This window comes from Oncorhynchus kisutch, unplaced genomic scaffold (assembly GCF_002021735.2).
Source record: "Oncorhynchus kisutch isolate 150728-3 unplaced genomic scaffold, Okis_V2 scaffold1385, whole genome shotgun sequence".
Taxonomy (NCBI): Eukaryota; Metazoa; Chordata; class Actinopteri; order Salmoniformes; family Salmonidae; genus Oncorhynchus; species Oncorhynchus kisutch.
The window spans coordinates 27,616-49,945 of record NW_022263330.1 but is presented as its reverse complement, the minus strand read 5'-3'; the positions used below and the strand labels follow the sequence as shown (position 1 = coordinate 49,945).

At 41.9% G+C, this 22,330-nt stretch overlaps 1 protein-coding gene across 1 annotated transcript in view; it reads right to left on the bottom strand.

Annotated features, from left to right (window-relative positions):
* Positions 1–22,330, bottom strand: part of LOC109881459 (myosin heavy chain, fast skeletal muscle-like) — a 34,533-nt gene that overhangs the window by 2,635 nt on the left and 9,568 nt on the right. The window contains exons 16-35 of the mRNA XM_031818431.1: positions 19,544–19,608; positions 19,362–19,449; positions 19,127–19,244; positions 18,402–18,525; positions 17,878–18,014; positions 17,251–17,506; positions 15,752–15,994; positions 14,771–14,947; positions 14,529–14,674; positions 14,247–14,337; positions 12,176–12,565; positions 11,952–12,078; positions 11,639–11,757; positions 9,514–9,710; positions 6,218–6,401; positions 5,918–6,083; positions 5,489–5,613; positions 5,009–5,317; positions 4,576–4,779; positions 4,312–4,437 (exon numbers count right to left, since the gene is read on the bottom strand). Of these exons, the coding sequence (XP_031674291.1) occupies positions 4,312–4,437; positions 4,576–4,779; positions 5,009–5,317; positions 5,489–5,613; positions 5,918–6,083; positions 6,218–6,401; positions 9,514–9,710; positions 11,639–11,757; positions 11,952–12,078; positions 12,176–12,565; positions 14,247–14,337; positions 14,529–14,674; positions 14,771–14,947; positions 15,752–15,994; positions 17,251–17,506; positions 17,878–18,014; positions 18,402–18,525; positions 19,127–19,244; positions 19,362–19,449; positions 19,544–19,608 (3,392 nt within the window). The remainder of the gene's footprint in view (positions 1–4,311; positions 4,438–4,575; positions 4,780–5,008; positions 5,318–5,488; positions 5,614–5,917; positions 6,084–6,217; positions 6,402–9,513; positions 9,711–11,638; positions 11,758–11,951; positions 12,079–12,175; positions 12,566–14,246; positions 14,338–14,528; positions 14,675–14,770; positions 14,948–15,751; positions 15,995–17,250; positions 17,507–17,877; positions 18,015–18,401; positions 18,526–19,126; positions 19,245–19,361; positions 19,450–19,543; positions 19,609–22,330) is intronic.

Below are 22,330 nucleotides of genomic sequence, written 5' to 3'. Positions count from 1 at the left end.
TCTAGGCCCCAAGAAAAAAAGAGATATGCTGTTTGATCTGACAAACAATATTGATGGTTGTACAGTCACCTCAAATAAAACTGAAGGACCTTGGCATTACTCTGGACCCTGATCTCTCATTTGATGAACATATCAAGAATATTTCAAGGGCAGCTTTTTTCCCACCATAATAACATTGCAAAAATCTAAAACTTATGCAAAAATTATGATGAAAATCTCACCCATATTTTTGTCACTTCTAGATTAGACTACTGCAATGCTCTAATCTCCGGCTACCCGGAAGATATTCACGGAGAAGAAGGCAGACGGAGAAGAAGGCAGACGGAGAAGAAGGCAGACGGAGAAGAAGGCAGACGTTTTATGTGCCCCAACCGATTGTGCTTTTTGTTGCTTTTTTGTTAGTTTATTTGCAACGTATGTTTTTACTTATTTTGTACATATTGTTGCCGCAACAGTCTCTCATGACGGAAAAGAACTTCTGAACATCAGGACTGCGATTGGCAGAACTGGCAGAATCCTTTTTTTCCTTTGACGAGTCTGATGAGGCCGACGCGAAAAATATACTTCTTTCTCAAGAACAGGCCCAGATCCCAGTGATTTACGTGAAGAGGATTCGTAAGCGATCGAAAAAAAAACACTTAGTAGATTAAACTACCAACGGGACATTCAAAACTGTAATATCTTATGCTTCACAGAGTCGTGGCTGAATGACAACACTATCAACATACAGCTGGCTGGTTATATGCTGCACCGGCAGGATAGAACAGCGGCGTCTGGTAAGACAAGGGGCGGGGGGCTATGTATTTTTGTAAATAACAGCTGGCGCACAATATCTAAGGAAGTCTCAAGCTATTGCTCGCCTGAGGTAGAGTATCTCATCATAAACTGTAGACACTACCTACCTAGAGAGTTTTCATCTGTATGAAAAACAAGAAAACGCTCACCTAGAGGAGGCGCTTCTAGTAGCCAGGGACTTTAATGTTAAATGTGCAACCAGAGGGGAAAAAAACTCTAGACCACCTTTACTCCACACACAGAGACGCATACAAAGTTCTCCTTCGCCCTCCATTTGGCAAATTCTATCCTCCTGATTCCTGCTTACAAGCAAACATTTAATCGGGAAGCACCAGTGACTAGATCAATAAAAAAGTGGTCAGATGAAGCAGATGCTAAGCTACAGGACTGTTTTGCTCGCACAGACTGGAATATGTTCCGGGATTCCTCCGATGGTATTGAGGAGTACATTACATCAGTCATTGGCTTCATCAATAAGTGCATACCCCAACCAGAAGCCATGGATTACAGGTAACATCCGCACTGAGATAGGCTAGAGGCTAGAGCAGCCACTTTCAAGGAGAGGGACTCTAACCCGGAAGCTTATTAGAAATCCCGCTATGCCCTCTAACCCTAACCCTAACCATCAAACAGGCAAAGTGTCTATACAGGACTAAGATGGAATTGTATTACACCAACTCTGATGCTCATCGGATGTGGCAGGGCTTGCAAACCATTACCGACTACAGAGGGAAGCACAGCCAAGAACTGCCAGTGACACAAGCCTACTAGACGAGCTAAACTACTTCTATGCTCGCTTCGAGGCAAATAACACTGAAACATGCATGAGAGCACCAGCTGTTCTGGAAGACTGTGTGATCACGCTCTCCGCAGCCGATGTGAGTAAGACCTTTAAACAGGTCAACATTCACAAGGCCACAGGGCCAGACAGATTACCAGGATGTGTACTGCCAGCGTGCGCTGCCCTTTCCCACCTGGACAAATGTGAGAATGATATTCATTAACGACAGCTCAGCGTTCAACACCAGAGTGCCCTCAAAGCTCATCAATAAGCTAAGGAGCCTGGGACAAAACACCTCCCTCTGCAACTGGATCCTGGACTTCATGACGGGCCGCCCCCAGGTGTTAAGGGTAGACCACCAACAAACTATCATGGTGCAAGCACACCAAGACAGTCGTGAAGTGGGCACAACAAAACCTATTCCCCCTGAGTAGACTGAAAAGATTTGGCATGGGATCTCAGATCCTCAAAGGGTTCTACAGCTGCACCATTGAGAGCATCACTGCCTGGTATGGTAACTGCAAGACACTACAGAGGGTAGTGCGAATGGCTCAGTTCATCACTGGAGCCAAACTTCCTGCCATCCAGGACCTCTATTACCAGGCAGTGTAAGAGGAAGGCCCTAAAAATTGTCAAAGACTCTAGCTACCCTGGTCATAGACCGTTCTCTCTGCTACCGCACGGCAAGCGGTACTGGAGCCCGAAGTCTTGGAGGCTTCTAAACAGCTTCTACCCCCAAGCCATAAGACTCCTGAACACCTAATCAAATGGCTACCCAGATTATTTGATCGCTGCTTCTCTCTGTTTTTATCATTTGTATATAGTCTTGATATTGATATTTTACTGCTGCTCTTTAATTACTTGTTACTTTTATTTCTTATTCTTATCCGTATTTTTTGTAACTGCAATGTTGGTTAGGGGCTCGTAAGTAAGCATTTCACTGTAAGGTCTACTACACTTGTTGTATTCGGCGCATGTGACTAACACAATTTGATTTGATTTGAAATACAGCTGCTAAAATCTTGATCATATTACTCCAGTGCTAGCCTCTTCCTGTTAAGGTTATCGCTGATTTTCAAGGTTTTACTGCTAACCTACAAAGCATTTCATGGACTTGTTCCTACCCATCTTTCCGATTTGGTCCTGTCGTACCTACCCACAAGTACACTCGATCACAAGACGCAGGCCTCCTTATTGTCCCTAGAATTTCTAAGCAAACAGCTGGAGGCAGGGCTTTCTCCTATAGAGCTCAATTTTTATGGAATGGTCTGCCTGTCCATGTGAGAGACGCAGACTCGGTCTCAACCTTTAAGTCTTTACTGAAGACTAATCTCTTCAGTAGGTCCTATGATTGAGTGTAGTCTGGCCCAGGGGTGCGAAGGTGAATGGCAAGGCACTGGAGTGACTAACCGCCCTTGCTGTGTCTGCCTGGCTGGCTCAGCTCTCTCCACTGAGATTCTCTGCCTCTAACCCTATTACTGGGGCTGAGTCACTGGCTTACTAGTGCTCTTCCATGCCGTCCCTAGGAGGGGTGCGTCACTTGAGTGTTTTGCGGCCCCCTCGGGCTCGTGCATTGGAGGAGATCTTCGTGGGCTATACTCAGCCTTGTCTCAGGGTAGTAAGTTGGTGATCTGTTGATATCCCTTTAGTAGTGAGGGGACTGTGCTTTGGCAAAGTGGGTGTGGTTATGTCCTAACTGGTTGGCCCTGTCCAGGATTATCGTCAGACGGGGCCACAGTGTCCCCGATCCCTCCCCCCTTCTCATCCTCCATTATCTATGCTGTACTATATGTACCGGGGAGCTAGGGTCAGTCTGTGCTATCTGGTGTCTGGTGTGAACTTAGGTATGCTCCCGCTAATTCTCCCACTGTGATTATTATTTGACTCTGCTGGTCATCTATGGAACATTTGAACACCTTAAAGAACGATCTGACCTTAATGGCCATGTACTCTTATAATCTCTGCCCAGCACATTCAGAAGAGGACTGGCCACCTCTCAGAGCCTGGTTCCTCTCTAGATTTCTTCCTAGGTTCCTGCCTTTCTAAGAGGTTTTTCCTAGCCACCATGCTTCTACATCTGCATTGCTTGCTGTTTGAGGTTTTAGGCTGGGTTTCTGTGTAAGCACTTTGTGACATCTGTTGATGTAAAAATGGCTTTATAAATACATTTGTTGGATAGATTTAGAGCAAAAACCTACAGGAAGGTAGCTCTAGACAGACAGGCTGCCTCCCATGATGTACCAATGTTCCAACATACATATCTACTAAACCAACGTCAGTTTGGCAGAGAGGAATCGAGACGTTGAGAGCCATAAGCGCCCTGCAGTAAAATTGCTAACTTGATAGATCACTCCCAAAGGTGCTTCTACAAAGTATTGACTCAGGGGTGTGATACTTATGGAAATTACATCTGTATTTCATTTAACACATTTGAAAAATGTCCTAAAAACATGTTTTCACTTTGTCATTATGGGGTATTGTGTGTAGATTGGTGAGACAAAAATCTAATTAATCCATTTTGAATTCAAGCAGTACCACAACAAAATGTGGAATTAGTCAAGGGGTATGAATACTTTCTGAAGGCACTGTAGATTAAATGTATTTATTAGGCTGTTAGAATCGACGTTGCCTCAAACTGGGATGCCTAGAGGCTCAGACAATACTAGTGTTAACCAGCCCTGTTATCATTGGGGCCAAATGAAGTTGATGTAATTCAATAGATCATAAGAACTCACATCAGTGATGGCCTTCTTGGCCTTCTCCTCTGCATTCCTGCTTTCCTGGACGATGTCCTCCACCTCTCCCTGCACCTGCACCAGGTCAGTCTCCAGCTTCTTCTTGGTGTTCAGAAGGCTGGTGTTCTGGAGGAAACAAAACAAATTGTTTGACTCTCAAGAGAATTTACATGTCATAAGGCAGAAGTTACGACATATAAAAGCAAGCACTGTGTAAATGGTATGTTTGGTTGAGTTTCATAAGAAATTGATTTTGACCTGTACCTGGGAGTGCAGCAGTCCAACACGCTCGCTGGCGTCTACCAGCTCAGTCTCAGCCACTTTGCGGCCTCTCTCTGTCACCTCCAGGGCAACTCTCAGCTCCTCGATTTCAGCCACCATCAGACCGTTCCTGCGCTCCACCATGGCTGCCTGCTCCTTCATGTCCTCTGAGGCACGGACGGCGTCATCAAGGTGCAGTTGGGCATCCTGGGGTTCATAATGACAGGTTCATTAGGACTTGTGGAAGTAGAGGTGATAGGATCGGTGATAAAAATGTTTATTGGTAAGAATTTCCTCAATAACCCTACATTTCTACAGTATATTAGTCCAATAGATTCAATATTTTAAATTGCATGGTTAAAGCCTGTTTTAAAGATTCACAAACAAATCCCTCCCCATTTTTAGATGTTTGAGCCTGATGTCCCATTCCCTTTACCTTTAGCTGTCCCTGGACGTTCCTCAGATGTTTCTGGGCCTCGGCCGCTTGGCGGTTGGCGTGGCTCAGCTGGATCTCCATCTCATTCAGGTCTCCCTCCATCTTCTTCTTCACCCTCAGGGCATCATTCCTGCTCCTGACCTCAGAGTCCAGGGTGCTCTGCATGGAGTCAGTCAACCTCTGGCTGTTCCTCTTGATCTGCTCCATCTCCTCATCCTTCTCAGCAATCTTCCTGTCTACCTCACCCTTGACCTGGTTCAGCTCCAGTTGCACACGCAGAATCTTGGATTCCTCGTGCTCCAGTGTGCCCTGGACAGGGAGAAGCAGTCAGGTAATTTGTGTTCAATACATTTGGATGTGAATAACACCAGCAATTAAATATATATGACTACAATAAACACCATTACAGGCATCATTGGACTGTAGCTAGCATTGGCTCGGGTAACACTGCTTTTCCCATCAAACAGCTGTAGTTTGTACCTCAGCCTCCTCCAGAGCCGTCTGGATCTCAGACTTCTCTGTCTCCACAGTCTTCTTGGCCTTCTCTAGCTCATGGATGCTCTTGCCAGTCTCTCCGATCTGCTCAGTCAGGTCAGAGATCTCCTCTGCACACACAAACACAGGAGCAGTTTAGACTTGAGAGATAATTTTTGGTGGATATTACCAATGCACTGAAGTGCACATTGAATCATAATAACAGATAAATAATTAACAGCACTTCATATGGTCTTGCAAATATAATTGCCCTTCACTTCCTTGGGTTGTTCATAGGAACGCTGATTACGAGTACAAAAAATATAATTTTATACTCAGAGTTGGTGTAATAGTAATTGAATGTAAGTTTGATGGTTAAAGCTCCCTCCATCTTTACAACACATGAGCAAAATAGAACTGCTGTCAGATGCTCACGTTGCAGGTTCTTGTTCTCTCTCTTCAGAGTCTCCAGATGATCCAGAGCCTCCTCGTAGGAGTTCTTCATCTTGAAGAGTTCAGTGCTCATAGATCGAGCCTCCTTCTGAGCTCCTTCCAGCTCAGCCTGGCTTTCCTCATACTTCTGCTTCCACTCTGACAGAACCTAAGGAAATCCATAGGATTTTCATTAGAACTCATTGATGGAGTTTTAAATCAGGAATATGGTACAATTATACTACAACTGATCAAATAGCAGACAGAAAATATTACCCTAGAGTGAGGTTTATTCATTTTCACCTTGTCAAAGTTTCTCTGCTTCTTGTCAAGGTTGGAGGCCATTGTGTTAGCTCTCTCAATGTCAATCATGATGTCCTCCACCTCTCCCTGCAGCCTCTGCTTGGTCTTCTCCAGGGAGGCGCATTTGGCGTTAACTGCCTCAATGGTCTCTTCAGCCTCCTGCAGACGCTGGGCCAGCTTCTTCCTGTTGGATGACAGAGGGTGGTTCTATTGTGAACAATTTGTTCCAAAACAAATGTTCCAATACTTTTCTCAGAGCCTCCTACCACTAGTCTCTCTAGACATCTTGGTTGCCTCCCACAATGTTCTAATGTTCTGGCCTAACCCCTCTGTACATAGTAGAATGGCAGTTTGGTACTATGTCACGGCCTATATAACTACCCACTGGGAACAAACTGGTTCAATCAACATTGTTTCAACATTTGTCAATGTATTGTTACATAAAATACATTGGATTAAAAAAAAAGGTATTAACAAACTGTGGTGAAAGGTGAAAATTAAACTACAGGATTACATCAACATGGTAACATTTTCAACACTGACAAATAATGCATAAAATTTGTTGAATTTGTACCTTTGAAACAACATCAGATCCTCAACATAATAATCTCTATCAGAAAAAAACAATAGGCTGGACATCACCTCCTACTGGAGAGTTGACCTATCTACAACTACCCTTTGGTCCTCCATCCAGGGTATTAACTGGGCTTCCATATTTGTCACAGGCTGTTACCAATCTGCTGTCGTGAGAATGGTTATTGAGACATCTCCACTTAATAGGTTCAGTGTTGCGTTGCTATCAAAGTCATTCCAAAAGGTAGGTTTAACAGAGCAAATTAAATGGAACCATACTTTATCAATTATATTATCAATGATGCTGTTGATGGGAAGTCATCAACAGCTATTGTTTAAATTTAACCCAGGATTAAACTAAAAACAGACAATAGATATAGGCCTAGCATTTTAAGCTTTGGTAGCTTTCAAATGGAATCTACAAGTCAGGAAATTAAAATGTTGGATTGATGTCTCCATCTCAAGTCTCTGAACCTAAAATCTAAGTTAAAAAATGACTAAATCCTTTAAAGTTTGATTTAGACCTATTAATTAACGTTGATTTTTGGTTGAAATGGAGATGTGAATGCAACATCAATTATTAATTTGTAGACAAACTGGAATTTAAGCAAGACTCACAATTTGATATTACTTTTGTAAAACAGCCTAACATTAAGTTATTAACAATCTTACAAACTAATGTACAAATATTTGTTATTGTACATTAGATTTACACAGAGTAATGAGTAACACATACATGGCCACATTTTGAGGTTACTGTAACAATAAATGCCTTGTGTAATTATAGAAAGCATTCAGGGTTGTCAGTCTGTGGAAATCTTACCATTGCTGTAATAATCTGCACAGAATCTCGAACGGCATTGATCACTTGCACTATATACTTTAATGTCATCTCAACTAGGTGAAATCCAGGCAATTTGGTTGTGTCATTTGATCGAGCACATTGATAACATTAAGGGTTCTATAGATCCTCTTTAAATCGACATCCACATTGTGGTTGTTTTGGTTGTGTCAAAGGTGGAACTGCGTTAGAGCTGTCAAATCCACAAGTGGCACCTGGCATACACCTAAAACTGGCACTGTCATTGGCTGCACGGAGTCGCATTAAGAGAAATCCCATGCAGCCTTGCTTACAAATTTGAACACTGGAATGTGAGATGTAATCTACTCCTCGAATAGGGTGAAAGATGTAATCTACAGTCGTGGCCAAAGGTTTTGAGAATGACACAAATATTAATTTTCAACAAGTCTGCTGCCTCAGTTTGTATGATGGCAATTTGCATACACTCAAGAATGTTATGAAGAGTGATCAGATGAATTGCAATTCTTGAAAAAGAAGAGTCAACAGTGCAAATACTGACTCTGCATCAACTTCATGTAATTTTCAGTAAAAGCCTTTGACACTTATGAAATGCTTGTAATTATACGTCAGTATTCCATAGTAACATCTGACAAAAATATCTAAAGACACTGAGGCAGCAGACCCACTCCAACTCGCATACCTTCCCAACAGATCCACGGATGATGCAATCTCTATTGCACTCCGCCAATGCCCTCTCCCCTCTTCTTTTGGCCACGACTGTACACCTCCATTAGGATGATAGATGTAATCTACTCCTCCATTAGGATGACAGATGTAATCTACACCTACAGTACATTAGGATGATAGAAATCCTCATTGTTTCTTTTAATGATTTTCAATTTAATTTCTATACAGCTACACTTTCTTGGTCTGAATTTGTTACGCAAGTGGGATAGGTGTGGCTTGATGACAATGATCAAGAGTGGCTTCTAACCGATTTGACAGTTCCAATGAAGTTACACCTTCGACATCACCAAAATAGCAGCTATGTGGGTGACGGCTATTGCCGGTTAACGCACGATCTGATAGATTTTTTTTATTGTTTAATTATGTGTGAAAATGTGCTGGAATCTCATTGATCAATGTCATCAGCATACCACCCTGCATACCACTGCTGTCTTGTTTCTGAAGCTAAGCAGGTCCTGGTCAGTCCCTGGATGGGAGACCAGATGCTGCTGGAAGTGGTGTTGGAGGGCCAGTAGGAGGCACTCTTTCCTCTCGTCTAAAAAAATGTCCCAATGCCCCAGGGCAGCGATTGGGGACACTGCCCTGTGTAGGGTGCCGTCTTTTGGATGGGACGTTAAAAGGTGTCCTGACTCTCTGAGGTCATTAAAGATCCCATGACACTTATTGTAAGAGTAGGGTTGTTAACCCCGGTGTCCTGGCTAAATTCCCAATCTGGCCCTCAAACCATTACGGTCACCTAATAATCCCCAGTTTACAATTGGTTCATTCATCCCCCTCCTCTCCCCTGTAACTATTCCCCAGGTCGTTGCTGCAAATGAGATTGTGTTCTCAGTCAACTTACCTGGTAAAATAACGGATAAATAAAACAATGGATATATCTACCAAATATGACCCAAATTCTCCACGTTGAAATGACATGGTGGGTACCGTATCTGTTTGAATAAAATACAGATAGCAGCTAGCAAGATGGCAGCTACTAAGATGGGGATCACAGGTTATTTTTAAGAGGACCCACCCCACATTCTTTTTCTTATTAAAGTTGCCAAGAAAGTGTCAAAATTGAAACCAGACCACACTGCTGTTGCCTAGGGTGTGGGTTTATGAGACTACTGTACCACCACAACGTCACCACCCACACCCTATATGTGAGTTTCTGCTGTTGCGTGTGACTCACTTGGCCTCCTCCAGCTCCTCTGTGCGCTGAATGGCATCAGTTTCATACTTAGTCCTCCATTGAGCCACCTCGCTGTTGGCCTTGGACATGCCGCGTTGCAGCTCTGCCTTTGCCTCCTGCTCCTCCTCAAACTGCTCCCTCAGTAGGTCACAGTCATGGCGGGCAGACTGGACACCATGGGCCAGTGCATTTTTTGCCTGTGAGAGAGAAAGGGAAAGATAAAGAGAAATTAGAGAGATAGTAAAACAAATTACAGTAGATGGCGTTACAGTGGATAGTGGACATTTTACTCTGCTATAAAACATGTAAATAATGTATGCTGATCTTAACTTTTTGGTATGCAATGTATCCACTATCATTTCCTTTGACCCAAAAACATCTTCTGGACATCAGAAGAGCGATCACTTGCCTCAATTTGGATGAAGATTTCTACCTCAACGAATCGGCAGCTCTGGGCATTCTGCTTACTCCGGACCAGGCCCTAATCCCTGGTACTCGAAAGAGGAAGTGGTGGCCAAAAAGAGGCAGGTGAGGCAGCCTCCTAATGAGATTACGTCAGCAAACAAATAAACCACCTTTTCCCTTTGTTCTATTGGCTAGCGTACAATCACTGGAGAACAAACTGGACGAACTCCTATCAACGGGACCTAAAGAACTGTAATATTCTGTTTCTCTGAATCTTGGCTGAACAAGGAGACACCCTGGACCCACTCCAACTCGCATACCTTCCCAACAGATCCACGGATGATGCAATCTCTATTGCACTCCGCCAATGCCCTCTCCCACCTGGACAAGAGGAACACCTATGTGAGAATGCTGTTCATTGACTACAGCTAAGTATTTGGTATTTTATTAGGAACCCCATTGGCTGTTGCAAAAGCAGCAGCTACTCTTCCTGGTGTCCATTTAACACCATAGTGCCCTCCAAACTCATCAATAAGCTCAGGACCCTGTGACTTTCTGATGGGTCGCCCCCAGGTGGTGAGGCTAGGCAACAACACATCTGCCACACTCACCCTCAAAACAGGGGCCCCTCGGGTGCATGCTTAGTCCGCACCTGTACTCCTTGTTCGCCCCACATCAGCAAGACAAAGGAGCTGATCGTGGATTACAGGAAACGGCGAGCCGAACACGCCCACATCCACATCGACACAGCTGTAGTGCAGCGAGTCGAGAGCTTCAAGGTCCTCTGTGTCCACAAGTAATTAACATGGTCTTCACACACACCAACACAGTCATGAAGAAGGCACGACAATGCCTCTTCCTCCTCAGGAAGCTGAAAAGATTTGGCATGGGCCCTCAGATCCTCAAAAAGTTCTACAGCTGCACCATCCAGAGCATCTTAACCGGCTGCATCCTGCATCATCGCTTGGCAACTTCTTGGCATCTAACCACAAGGTGCTACAGAGGGTAGTGCGTACGGAGCAGTACATCACTGGGGCCGAGCTCTCTGCCATCCAGAACTTCTGTTCTAGGCGATGTCAGAGAAAGGCCTTAAAAATTGTCAAAGACTCCAGCCACCCAAGTCAGACTGTTCACTCTGCTTCCGAATGGCAAACTGTACCGATGCACCCAGACTGGAAAAAACAGGACCCTGAATAGCTTCTACCCCCAAGCCATAAGAATGCTAAATAGTTAACCAAATAGCTACCCAGACTATCTGCATTGACCATCCTTTTTGCACTAACTCTTTTGACTCATCCCATTCACTGCTGCTACATCTTATTATCTCTCCTGTTGCCTAGTTACTTTACCCCTACCTTTATGTACATATCTACCTCAATTACCTCGTTCCCCTGCACATCGACTCAGTACTGGTACCCCATGTATATAGCTAAGTTATCATTACTCAGTACTGGTACCCCGTGTATACAGCCCAGGTTATCATTACTCAATACTGGTACCCTGTGTATATAGCCAAGTTATCATTACTCATTGTGTATTTATTCCTCCTGTTATTATTTTTCTATTATTTCTCTATGTTTCTCTCTGCATTGTTGGGAAGGGCCCATAAGTAAGCATTTCACTGTTAACCAAGCACGTTACAATTTGATTTGAAGTCTCTGAGGGTGGCGTATAGTTCTCTACACTCTGTGGTTGGTGGAGTCCAGATTGGGTCCCTTACCTTGACCTCCTCCTCAATCTGCCTCTTCAGCTCCTCCACCTGCTGGGTGAAGGCCTGTTTGCCTCTGGTCAGCTGAGACACCAGTGCTTCCTTCTCTTCCAGCTGGCGGCCAAACTCACCTGCAGAGATAGAGGGACATCTTGTTAATGGGGTCTCTGTTCTCTATGATTGAAAATGTGTTGTAGGGCAATGTTAGATGGTGAATAGTAATTTCTCCAAATATTTGAATGTGGACTGGACTTCAAGCCCTCAACACATTTTATTGTGTACCACTTAAGGAAAGCATTGGTTTGTTGTTCATTGTTGATGGTACCATTTTCTGTCAGAAGTCTGGCCCTCTGTCCACTGATGTCAGTGACCTGGCGAAGATTCTCATCATTCTTCGTCTTGATCTCACTTAGCTGGTCCTCTAGAGTACGGCACATCTTCTCCAGATTGCCCTGTTAGTGAAACATGTACCATTATTACTTCAGTTCACATAAATGGAAATGTAGTTGACCCTCCTCAACACCGCTTGACCAAAACATCACTAATCACCTTAGCCTTGGCAATGGAGTCCATGTTGCTGGAGAGGTCATCAATCTCCATCTTGTACTCACTCTTCTCCTTCTCCAGCTTCTGTTTGACACGCTGCAGGTTGTCGATCTGCTCCCCGAGCTCAGCCACACTGTCGGCCTGCTTCTTGCGCAGAGCGGCAGCTGTGGCTTCATGCTGCAGGGTGGACTCTTCAAGATCACGACGCAGCTTCTGGAACTCAGCCTCACGCTTCTTGTTCATCTCAATCTGAGCAGCAGTGGCACCTCCGGCCTCCTCCAGCCTCTCGCTGATCTCCTCAAGTTCCCTGGAGAGATCAGCCCTCTGCTTCTCAACTTTGGCCCTGGCAGCACGCTCAGCCTCAATTTCTTCTTCCAACTCCTCAATACGGGCCTAAAGTAGGGGGCAGGAGCAGCGGGGAATGAACAATAATGTTGAAACATTGGAACCTCACAAAATAATAAAAGGATGTGTATTTTACATTCTGAAATCTTGCTCTGATTTATCATCCCAAGGGTCCCATAGATAACATGAAGAGTCGTTTTGTTAGATAAAATCCTTTTTCATATCCTAAAAAGGTCCATATAGCATGCACGATCGATTTAGAATTTCCACTCGTTCAATTTACAAAGAAAGGATTCTGTGAAAATCTAACCCTAAACGTTGTTTCAACCAGTCAAATTACATTTGTATTTATTCCTCAGAGATTCTAGAACATAACAAAACTTCACTATATCATTAGAGCTGTAGTACATCCTGTAGGACACCAAATTTGGTCAGAGAGCGAAGCTTTCATGGCATGCCAATGACACGGGTGGCCTTCACTTGATTGACTAACTTTGTCAAATAAGCACCAATCGGGGGCAAACAAAACTAGCTAGATAACCAATGAGCTGGGCTTTACGGGAGTATCTGTCACACAATTTTTCTGCTAACATTGTGCGACAACAAGCCTTTTCCTTTTGGACAAAAATTGCAAGAACATGGAGAGTTATGAAGTTATGAAAACTGGGTGTTTCACAAATGTTGAACTTACAATATGGCTACTAATACTGGAAAAGCTAAATCAAAGTCAAAGTATGCAGATTTGATGATATTCTTGCAGAGAAATGTAATGTAAATTTGTCCTTCACAATTTGTCCAAATGTACCTGGGTAACTTCACACTAAATGTCTTGTGGCTTGCCCATACTTCAAGTTATCAGTCTGAAACTTTGACATGCACTGCTGCCCTCTTGTAGACACTATCGGAATTACAACCAGAGTGATGGCTAGACTTGGGACCTTTCTGTTGCATTTCAAAGATCGTGTTAGAAAAAAACTTTACATTTTCTTCTACCAGATCTAGTGTTATTCTCCTACATTCAATTCACTTTTCCACAAACTTTAAAGTGTTTCCTTTCAAATGGTACCAAGAATATTCATATGTTGAAACAAAGCCAGTTACACTAATATATTCAATAGACAGTGTCCCATGCAGGAACCAAACCCAAATCAGTAAAATCCACCCATAAAGTTAGATAGAGGTCTCTAGATGGATATAAACCATTTTAGCATGGACATTGCCATTGAGAGCTTCCACCATTTTAAAGTAGTTAACTGGGCCAATGATTAGATCATTGTCTTCTTCAAATTGTGTTGCCTATGGTTAGAAAATGGCTTTAAGCAATAACACTGCCATCTAGTCATGGCAATAAATAAATGACACGATTTTGATATGGCTCAGGACTCCAGCTCTGCAGGTGGTGGTAAATCACCAATATTAGGTTTACACTTGTTTCAAGCACAAAAGAAGAAGACAATTGACTGTATTAAAATGGAGCTGTCCATGCTATCACATAGGCCATAATGTCACCGATAAAGTATTTGTCCTCTATCTAACTCTATGAAAGCACCATCTTAACAACATCAGCAACATCAGAAACATCAGCAAGAAACAACATGTTCCAACCTACTGAGCCATCAGAAGCCACCAGTAAAAATGTGTGCTACCAGAAGAAATATGTCACAGTTTTTGTCAGGAAATGATTCAGGTGTTTGCTTTCCTGTACAGGAGCTTAGATCCTGTACTGTACCTGCAGTTCCTTGATCTTCTTCTGCAACTGAGCTCCCAGAGACTGCTCATCCTCAACCTTGCTGAGGAGCTGGGTGGCCTCAAAGTCCTTCCTAAGAAACACAAACACAATGATTGCATAGTTGGTTTTGGTTCGATAGTTTAAAGACAGAGAATTATACCATTCACATAGTTTATAAAAATCACATGCAAATGCTAATTCATAATTACAATAATTAGTCAAGAACAACCATTCTGTTGATCAACATAGTAGGTAATATTGTAGCCATTTTATTGTGTTTACTTCTTGATTTTCTCATCAGACTGCTGCTTGTCATTCTCCAGGTCCATTATGGATTCCTGGGCCAGTTTCAGATCTCCCTCCAGCTTTCTCTTGGATCTCTCAAGGTCCATACGGAGCTTTTTCTCTTGTTCCAGAGAACCCTCAAGCTACAACATAAAAAGACACATATTGTTGAACTCTAAACAACTGAAGATAATGTCATCTTGCATACTATCATGGCCAAAATGACAAACTCCACTCACGTCGTCCACTTGCTGTTCCAGCTTGGTCTTGGCCTTGGTCAGAGTGTTGACTTTGTCCTCCTCTGCCTGCAGGTCGTCCAGTGTCTGCTGGTGGGCCTCTTGGAGGGCTTTCTTCTCCTTGGTCAGCTTGGCAACACTCTCATCCATAGACGACATCTCCTCTGTCAGATTTTTAACCTGAAAATGGTCCCAACAAAATTTGTCTTTGGTCACTACAAAGATTTAGTTTGAAATGTATTGCATTAATTTCATTCAGATTTGAAATGTATCAACAAGTAATGTATTATTGATTTAACACTAGATTTTTTACAATTTTACACCATTTTTACGCCAGTGTACAGAATGGAAGTCATAAACAAAGGGGGAGCTGAACATTCAATGAATGTGAGGAGAACCCCGCAACTTAAATTCCACAATTTCCGTTCCTGCACACGGCTTGAATTCCATTTCAGCTTTGAGTTGATTATTGTTTGGATTATTGTTTGGTTAGTTGGACTGTCTGTTAGACTGTCTGTTAGACTGTCTGTTAGACTGTCTGTTAGTCTGTTAGACTGTCTGTTAGACTGTCTGTTAGACTGTCTGTTGGACTGTCTGTTAGACTGTCTGTTAGACTGTCTGTTGGACTGTCTGTTAGACTGTCTGTTAGACTGTCTGTTGGACTGTCTGTTAGACTGTCTGTTGGACTGTCTGTTAGACTGTCTGTTGGACTGTCTGTTAGACTGTCTGTTAGTCTGTTAGACTGTCTGTTAGACTGTCTGTTAGACTGTCTGTTGGACTGTCTGTTAGACTGTCTGTTAGACTGTCTGTTAGACTGTCTGTTGGACTGTCTGTTAGACTGTCTGTTAGTCTGTTAGACTGTCTGTTAGACTGTCTGTTAGACTGTCTGTTGGACTGTCTGTTAGACTGTCTGTTAGACTGTCTGTTAGACTGTCTGTTGGACTGTCTGTTAGACTGTCTGTTAGACTGTCTGTGGCATGAGACCTTGTTTTCAGTGGCGTGCTTCTCCTTCTCCACTTTGGCCAGGGTGAGTTCCAGGTCATCAATATCCTTCTTCAGCTCAGAGCACTCGTCCTCCAGCTTCCTCTTCTTGGCAGTCAACTCAGAATTCATCTCCTCTTCATCTTCCAGCCTCTCAGTCGTCTCTTTGAGTTTGGCCTCCAGCTGGATCTTGCTCTTGATGAGCCCCTCACACCTTTCCTCAGCATCGTTCAGATTTTCTGATTCCTGTTTTCAGAACAGGATAAAAAATCTGCGTCCTCACTTTCTGTATGAAAATATAGACTAACATTTGTCAAAGAGGTCAAAACAAATCAACATAACTTCAATATATACCATATTAATAATAATAACAATACCAGTAGAAAGTTTGGACACACCTACTCATTCCAGGGTTTTTCTTTATTTTGACTATTTTCTACATTGTAGAATAATAGTGAAGACATCAAAACTATGAAATCACACATATGGAATCATGTAGTAACAAAAGTGTTAAACAAATCAAAATATATTTTATATTTATGATTCTTCAAAGTAGTGTAGATGTGCCTGATTAATCAATATTTATAAGGAGTCATTTCGGAGTTCGGAGTGTGGAACTAAACGAGCATTTCCGCACTAGGATAGGAATTACATCGAAGTCGTGGCGGAAACTTCCTCTGGGGGGGTCCTTTATTTTGGCAGTTACCACTACTTCACAGTGTATGCGTGTGTTCATCGAATCAAATGTTATTTGTCCTAAACGCCGAATGCAACAGGTGTAGACTTTACAGTGAAATGCTAACTTACGAGCCCTTTCCCAACAATGCTTAAAGTTTAAAAAAATTGCTAAGAAAAATAGGAAATAGTAACACAAATAACAACAATAACAAGGCAGGAAGTACCAGTAACGAGTCAATGTGCAGGGGTACCAGGTAGTAATGAGGCTACATACAGGGAGTACCAGTAACGAGTCAATGTGCAGGGGTACCAGGTAGTAATGAGGCTATATACAGGAAGTACCAGTAACGAGTCAATGTGCAGGGGTACCAGGTAGTAATGAGGCTACATACAGGGAGTACCAGTAACGAGTCAATGTGCAGGGGTACCAGGTAGTAATGAGGCTACATACAGGGAGTACCAGTAACGAGTCAATGTGCAGGGGTACCAGGTAGTAATGAGGCTACATACAGGAAGTACCAGTAACGAGTCAATGTGCAGGGGTACCAGGTAGTTGAGGTAATACATCATGCAACGTACATGTAGGTAGGGGTAAAAGTGACAAGGCACACAGGAAAGGTAATAAATAGCCTAGCAGCAGTGTATGTGGAGAGTATGAAAATGTGTGTATGTGTGTGAATGTGTGTGTGCCTGTCTGTCTGTCTGTCTGCCTGTCTGCAAGTGTGTGTGTTTATGTATTCATGTGTGTGTGTATTCATGTGTGTAATCATGTGTGTGTATTCATGTGTGTAAATGTACCCTTACGAGGGTAGTGGCTCACTCACAGATGCATTTTGGAGTGCCAGGTCATTCTTCTCCTGCAGCAGGGTCACCATCTTCTCCTCCAACTCTTTCTTCTTCGCCAGAGCCTTGGCCAAGTCTGCTGTCATCTTCTCATAGTTCTCCTTCATGTTGGCCATCTCCTTCTCAGTCTCAGCGCTCTTCAGCAGGGGCTTGATCTTGAAGTACACCTTCATCCATGGCCAGGTTTTCACATTCATGAAAGAACGGATGTTGTACTGGATGGAGTAGACGGCATCTCTGGTCAACAGAAAGGATAGAGTGGTATGGTGACTGACAAGTTACATTCTGAGAGAGGAAGAACTACCACCCCCGCCACATTATGTATACAGCTGAGGAAGGAGGCAAGGGGAAGGTAACCCCTCTTTAATTAATTGACAGCACTCTAAGCTCATGAGGCATTTTCTATTCTTCCAGAATCAATAGGTAAATACAACACATTAAAATTACAATTGAACAGCTTTCCAAATCCTAAACTGCAGCTTTAAAAGAACATTATAAGGCGTACTTTCTCATTCTGAACAACTCGCAGCGTATACAGTATGGAATCATACTTCCTTACATTAAGGTGGTTCATAGGAAGTTGTGCGAAGATGTCTACTATTCCTCACCTCCTCTCCATCATCTTGGTGAACTCTCTCCTCATGAGGAATCCACGGCTGAGAGCCTGGACCATGCCGACCAGAGAGGCCAGCTTCTCATCTCTCATCTCCTCCAGGACCCCCAGCAGACCGGCTTTGAAGAACACCTGGGCCACAGGTAAACATGGTCAATGGAACCACAGTCAGATGGTAACAGATCGAAAGGGTTGGATCAACAGAGGGGAAATCACCACAGACCATGGGATAGTGTGTTCAGAAGTTGAAAGGTTTTGTACAGTTGTAGATGAATAATGTAAAGTGATACAGATAACTGCAGCCATACAACTGTAACAATGCACAGGTTAATAAATGGAGTTTCTCTTCTTTACCTGGGATGACTGAAAATAACAGTAGAATGTTTCTCCACCTTTTTTATATTAGCTTAATGAAGTATAACAGGGTGGTTGATCAACTGGAGAGATGTTGAATGGTAAGGGTTTAAAATGTCATTTAAGTTGTGTTTTGTCAGCTTTTGATGGGGGTATTTGACTGACCTTGGTGTGTCCAAACTTGTAGTCCTCGTGATTCACATCAATGGACCCCAGCAGCTTCTCAGAAGCCTTCTTGTTGTCCATGAACTGGCCTTCAGGGATGACACTGGCATTCAGTACTTTATACCTGAATGAGGAGACATGCTTAACATATGTCAAGTTGCAATAGGTTGGTTATATTACGTAAAAGGTAACATATAACACCCTTAGAGTTGATCTTTTCCGTTGTTTTGTGTGTGCATGTGGGGGGACCAGTACGAAAAAGTATACATTTTTCACCAGGTAAGTTGACTGAGAACACATTCTCATCAACAACCTGGAGAACAGATGGAGCCATTTGGAAGATGGGGATAATTTGGTGGCCATGACAGTATGAGTGCCAGATCAGACATTTAGCCAGGAGACTAGTTAATAAAACCCTTACATTATACTCCATGGGATTTTTAATGACCTCAAAGAGTCAGGACATCTGTTTAACTGCCCTGGCACATTGGGATCACCTTAAATCAGAGGAAAGAGTGCCACCTACTGGCCCTCCAACACCACTTCCAGCAGCATCTGATCTCCCATCCAGGGACCAACCAGGACAAACCCTGCTTAGCTTCAGAGACAAGCCAGCAGTGGGATGCAGGGTGGTATGCTGCTGGATAACACCATCTGCTAAATGACTCAAATGTACATGTAATGTGTATGTATGTATGTGTGCATTTGTGTTTGTGTGCGTGAACCTCTGCTTGAAGTCTGCATAGATGATTCTGCTGGGGAATCCCTTTCTGCAGATCCTGATACCCTCCAGAACACCATTACACCTGAGCTGGTGGATAACCAGGAAGTTCTCCATCAGACCTAGAAACACAAACCAAGTCTCTTTTAATACTCATAAACAGGTTAAAGATTGGTCTCGTTGATATTACTGATACTTTACTGATTACATCAAAATATATCACTCAATATTTCTTGTACCTGGAGTCTTTGACTCATTGGGGATCAGGCAGCGCACAAAGTGAGGATGAGTGCTCCTCAAGTTGGTCATCAGTTTGCCCAAGTTCTCCTGTAAGAGGATTACAAACCAATTTTTAAATAAATAATTTGGGATAATCAATGCACCCTTTGAAGGACTGAATAAACACATTTCAAAAGATCACCCTGAACTGCGAGGACACAGTCTGCATGGAACCACCCTTCTTCTTGCCTCCTTTCTTGCTTGTATCTGTTAAAATGGGCAAAAGTAAGAGATCCTTATAAACAAGACAATCTCGGGTTAACTTCACATTTATCTTAATGCAAATGTTGTTTGAGTAAATTAACCCAGGGAACAACCCTGGGAAATGTGATACATTCAAAGACTTTAAATAAAAAAATGCAGGTCGGAGGTCTAACTATCCACTGGGCACAAACAGTTTCAATCAATGTTGTTTCAAAGTCATTTGTCAATGTACTGTGACTTGGAATCTACGTGGAAAATACACTGGATTTGAAAAAAGTAATCAACAGTTGTTTTGAAGGTGAAATTTCAACCACAGCATTATGTCATCATTATAACCAATTTCAACATAGAAAAACATTGTATAAAATATGTTGAATTAATACCTTTGAAACAACGTGATATCCTCTATCAGAAAAAAAACAGTAGGCTGGGCAGCATGTCCTACTGGAGAGTTGATCTATCTACAGCTAACCTTTGGTCCCTGATCCAGGGTTTTAACCAAGCCCAGCCCTGCTTGGCTTTCATATTTGTCACTGACTGTTACCAATGTGCTATCAGGAGAATGAGGATTGAGCTATCTCTCAAAAACTGTTGCTATCAAAAATCATTGGAAATGGTAGGTTTAACAGAGCAAATTAAATGTAACAATACTTTGTGAGTCGTGTATCATCAATGATGCTACTTAGGCCTACATAGCATTAGGGAAGTCATCTACCCAGGCTTCAAATTCTACCCACGGTTCTGCCCCAGGTTCAACTAAAAATAGACAATAAATAAAGGCCAAGGGTTTCAAGCTTTGGTGGATTTCAAATTGTATCTTCAAGTTAATTATTAAGACGTTTGATTCACGTCTCCATCTCAACCAAACATTGAAGTTAAATATTGTGACTAAACCAAATCAAACTTTATTTAAAGTGCATTTAGAGGTTAATTAGATTAGATTTAGTCCTATTCTTTAACATAGATTTTTTATTGAGCTGGAGACGTGAATTCAACATATCAATGATTAATTTGTAGACAAACTGCATATTGAATTTGCTTGGTTGTCAGCGCAACCAAATATAAATATTTGAAGGAGATGTTCTGCTTAGTTCCATCTGTGATTTCTTCTCCTTTGACTCCAGTTAGTCTTCCAATTAAAAATTGATATGGTGGATTCACGTCTCCATCCAAACCAAAAATCTAATCAAGCTTTAAATGCACTTTAAATAAAGTTAGATTTGATTTAGTCTATTTCTTTAACTTTGATTCTTGGTTGCGATGGAGATGTCAATCCAACATATTACATTTGTTTTGTTTTTTAATTACATTTTATTTCACATTTTATTTAACCAGGTAGGTCAGTTGAGAACAAGTTCTCATTTAGAACTGCAACCTGGCCAAGATAAAGCAAAGCAGTGCGACATAAACAACACAGAGTTACACATGGAATAAACAAACTGGAATTAAAGCCAGACTAAGTCACTGGCACAAAACATAAATCTCCTTCAAATGTTGATATTTGGTTGCATTGACAACCAAACACAATTCAATATGCAGTTTGTCTACAGAACAAGTTCTCATTTACAACTGTGACCTGGCTAAGATTCAATACAGTAAATAGCCTATTAACTTGTTGAAAAGTTAAACTAATGATATGTTTGATTCACGTCTCCAACTAAACCAAAACCAAAAGTTTAAGAATACGATTAAGCCAGTGGTTCAGATGAAACTATCTGCATAAGATATCCTTTATATGTTGAGATTTGGTTGAGTTGTCAAACAAACAATTCAATAAGCCTTTTGCAATACAGTAAATTGCCTAAAGTGAAGGTTATCTTACAAACTACTGTAACAGTATTTATTCAACCTTAAAATGAGGAACACATCCATGGCCACATGTTCTGGTTAGCCTATTGTAACTATCAATGTCTTCTTATGTAATCATAGAAAGCTCACATGTTCTGGTTAGCCTATTGTAACTATCAATGTCTTCTTATGTAATCATAGAAAGCTCACATGTTCTGGTTAGCCTATTGTAACTATCAATGTCTTCTTATGTAATCATAGAAAGCTCACATGTTCTGGTTAGCCTATTGTAACTATCAATGTCTTCTTATGTAATCATAGAAAGCTCACATGTTCTGGTTAGCCTATTGTAACTATCAATGTCTTCTTATGTAATCATAGAAAGCTCACATGTTCTGGTTAGCCTATTGTAACTATCAATGTCTTCTTATGTAATCATAGAAAGCTCACATGTTCTGGTTAGCCTATTGTAACTATCAATGTCTTCTTATGTAATCATAGAAAGCTCACATGTTCTGGTTAGCCTATTGTAACTATCAATGTCTTCTTATGTAATCATAGAAAGGTCACATGTTCAAAATAGCAAAGGTGAAGATCTTCATGTTTGCTTTAATGAGCAGAATCTTGAACAGTATTGATCAATGTACTTTTAATGTAATCTCAACTGCAGTCCAGATCATTTGGTTCTGCTATTAGATAGTGATAACACATTAAGTTGTTTAATTAATACAAAATATCTGACATTGTATTCCCATTGGAACTTTGTTTTTGAACTTTGCTTTTAAGTGGTTGAAAGTGCAGTGAAAACACATTTAGATGAGAACTAAACCAAAAATCTGACATCTGTTTTTCCATTGGAATTTGGTTGTGCTTTAATATGGTTGAAAGCATATTGATAACACATTAGGATATCAATAAAATTCTGGCTGTCTTTTTG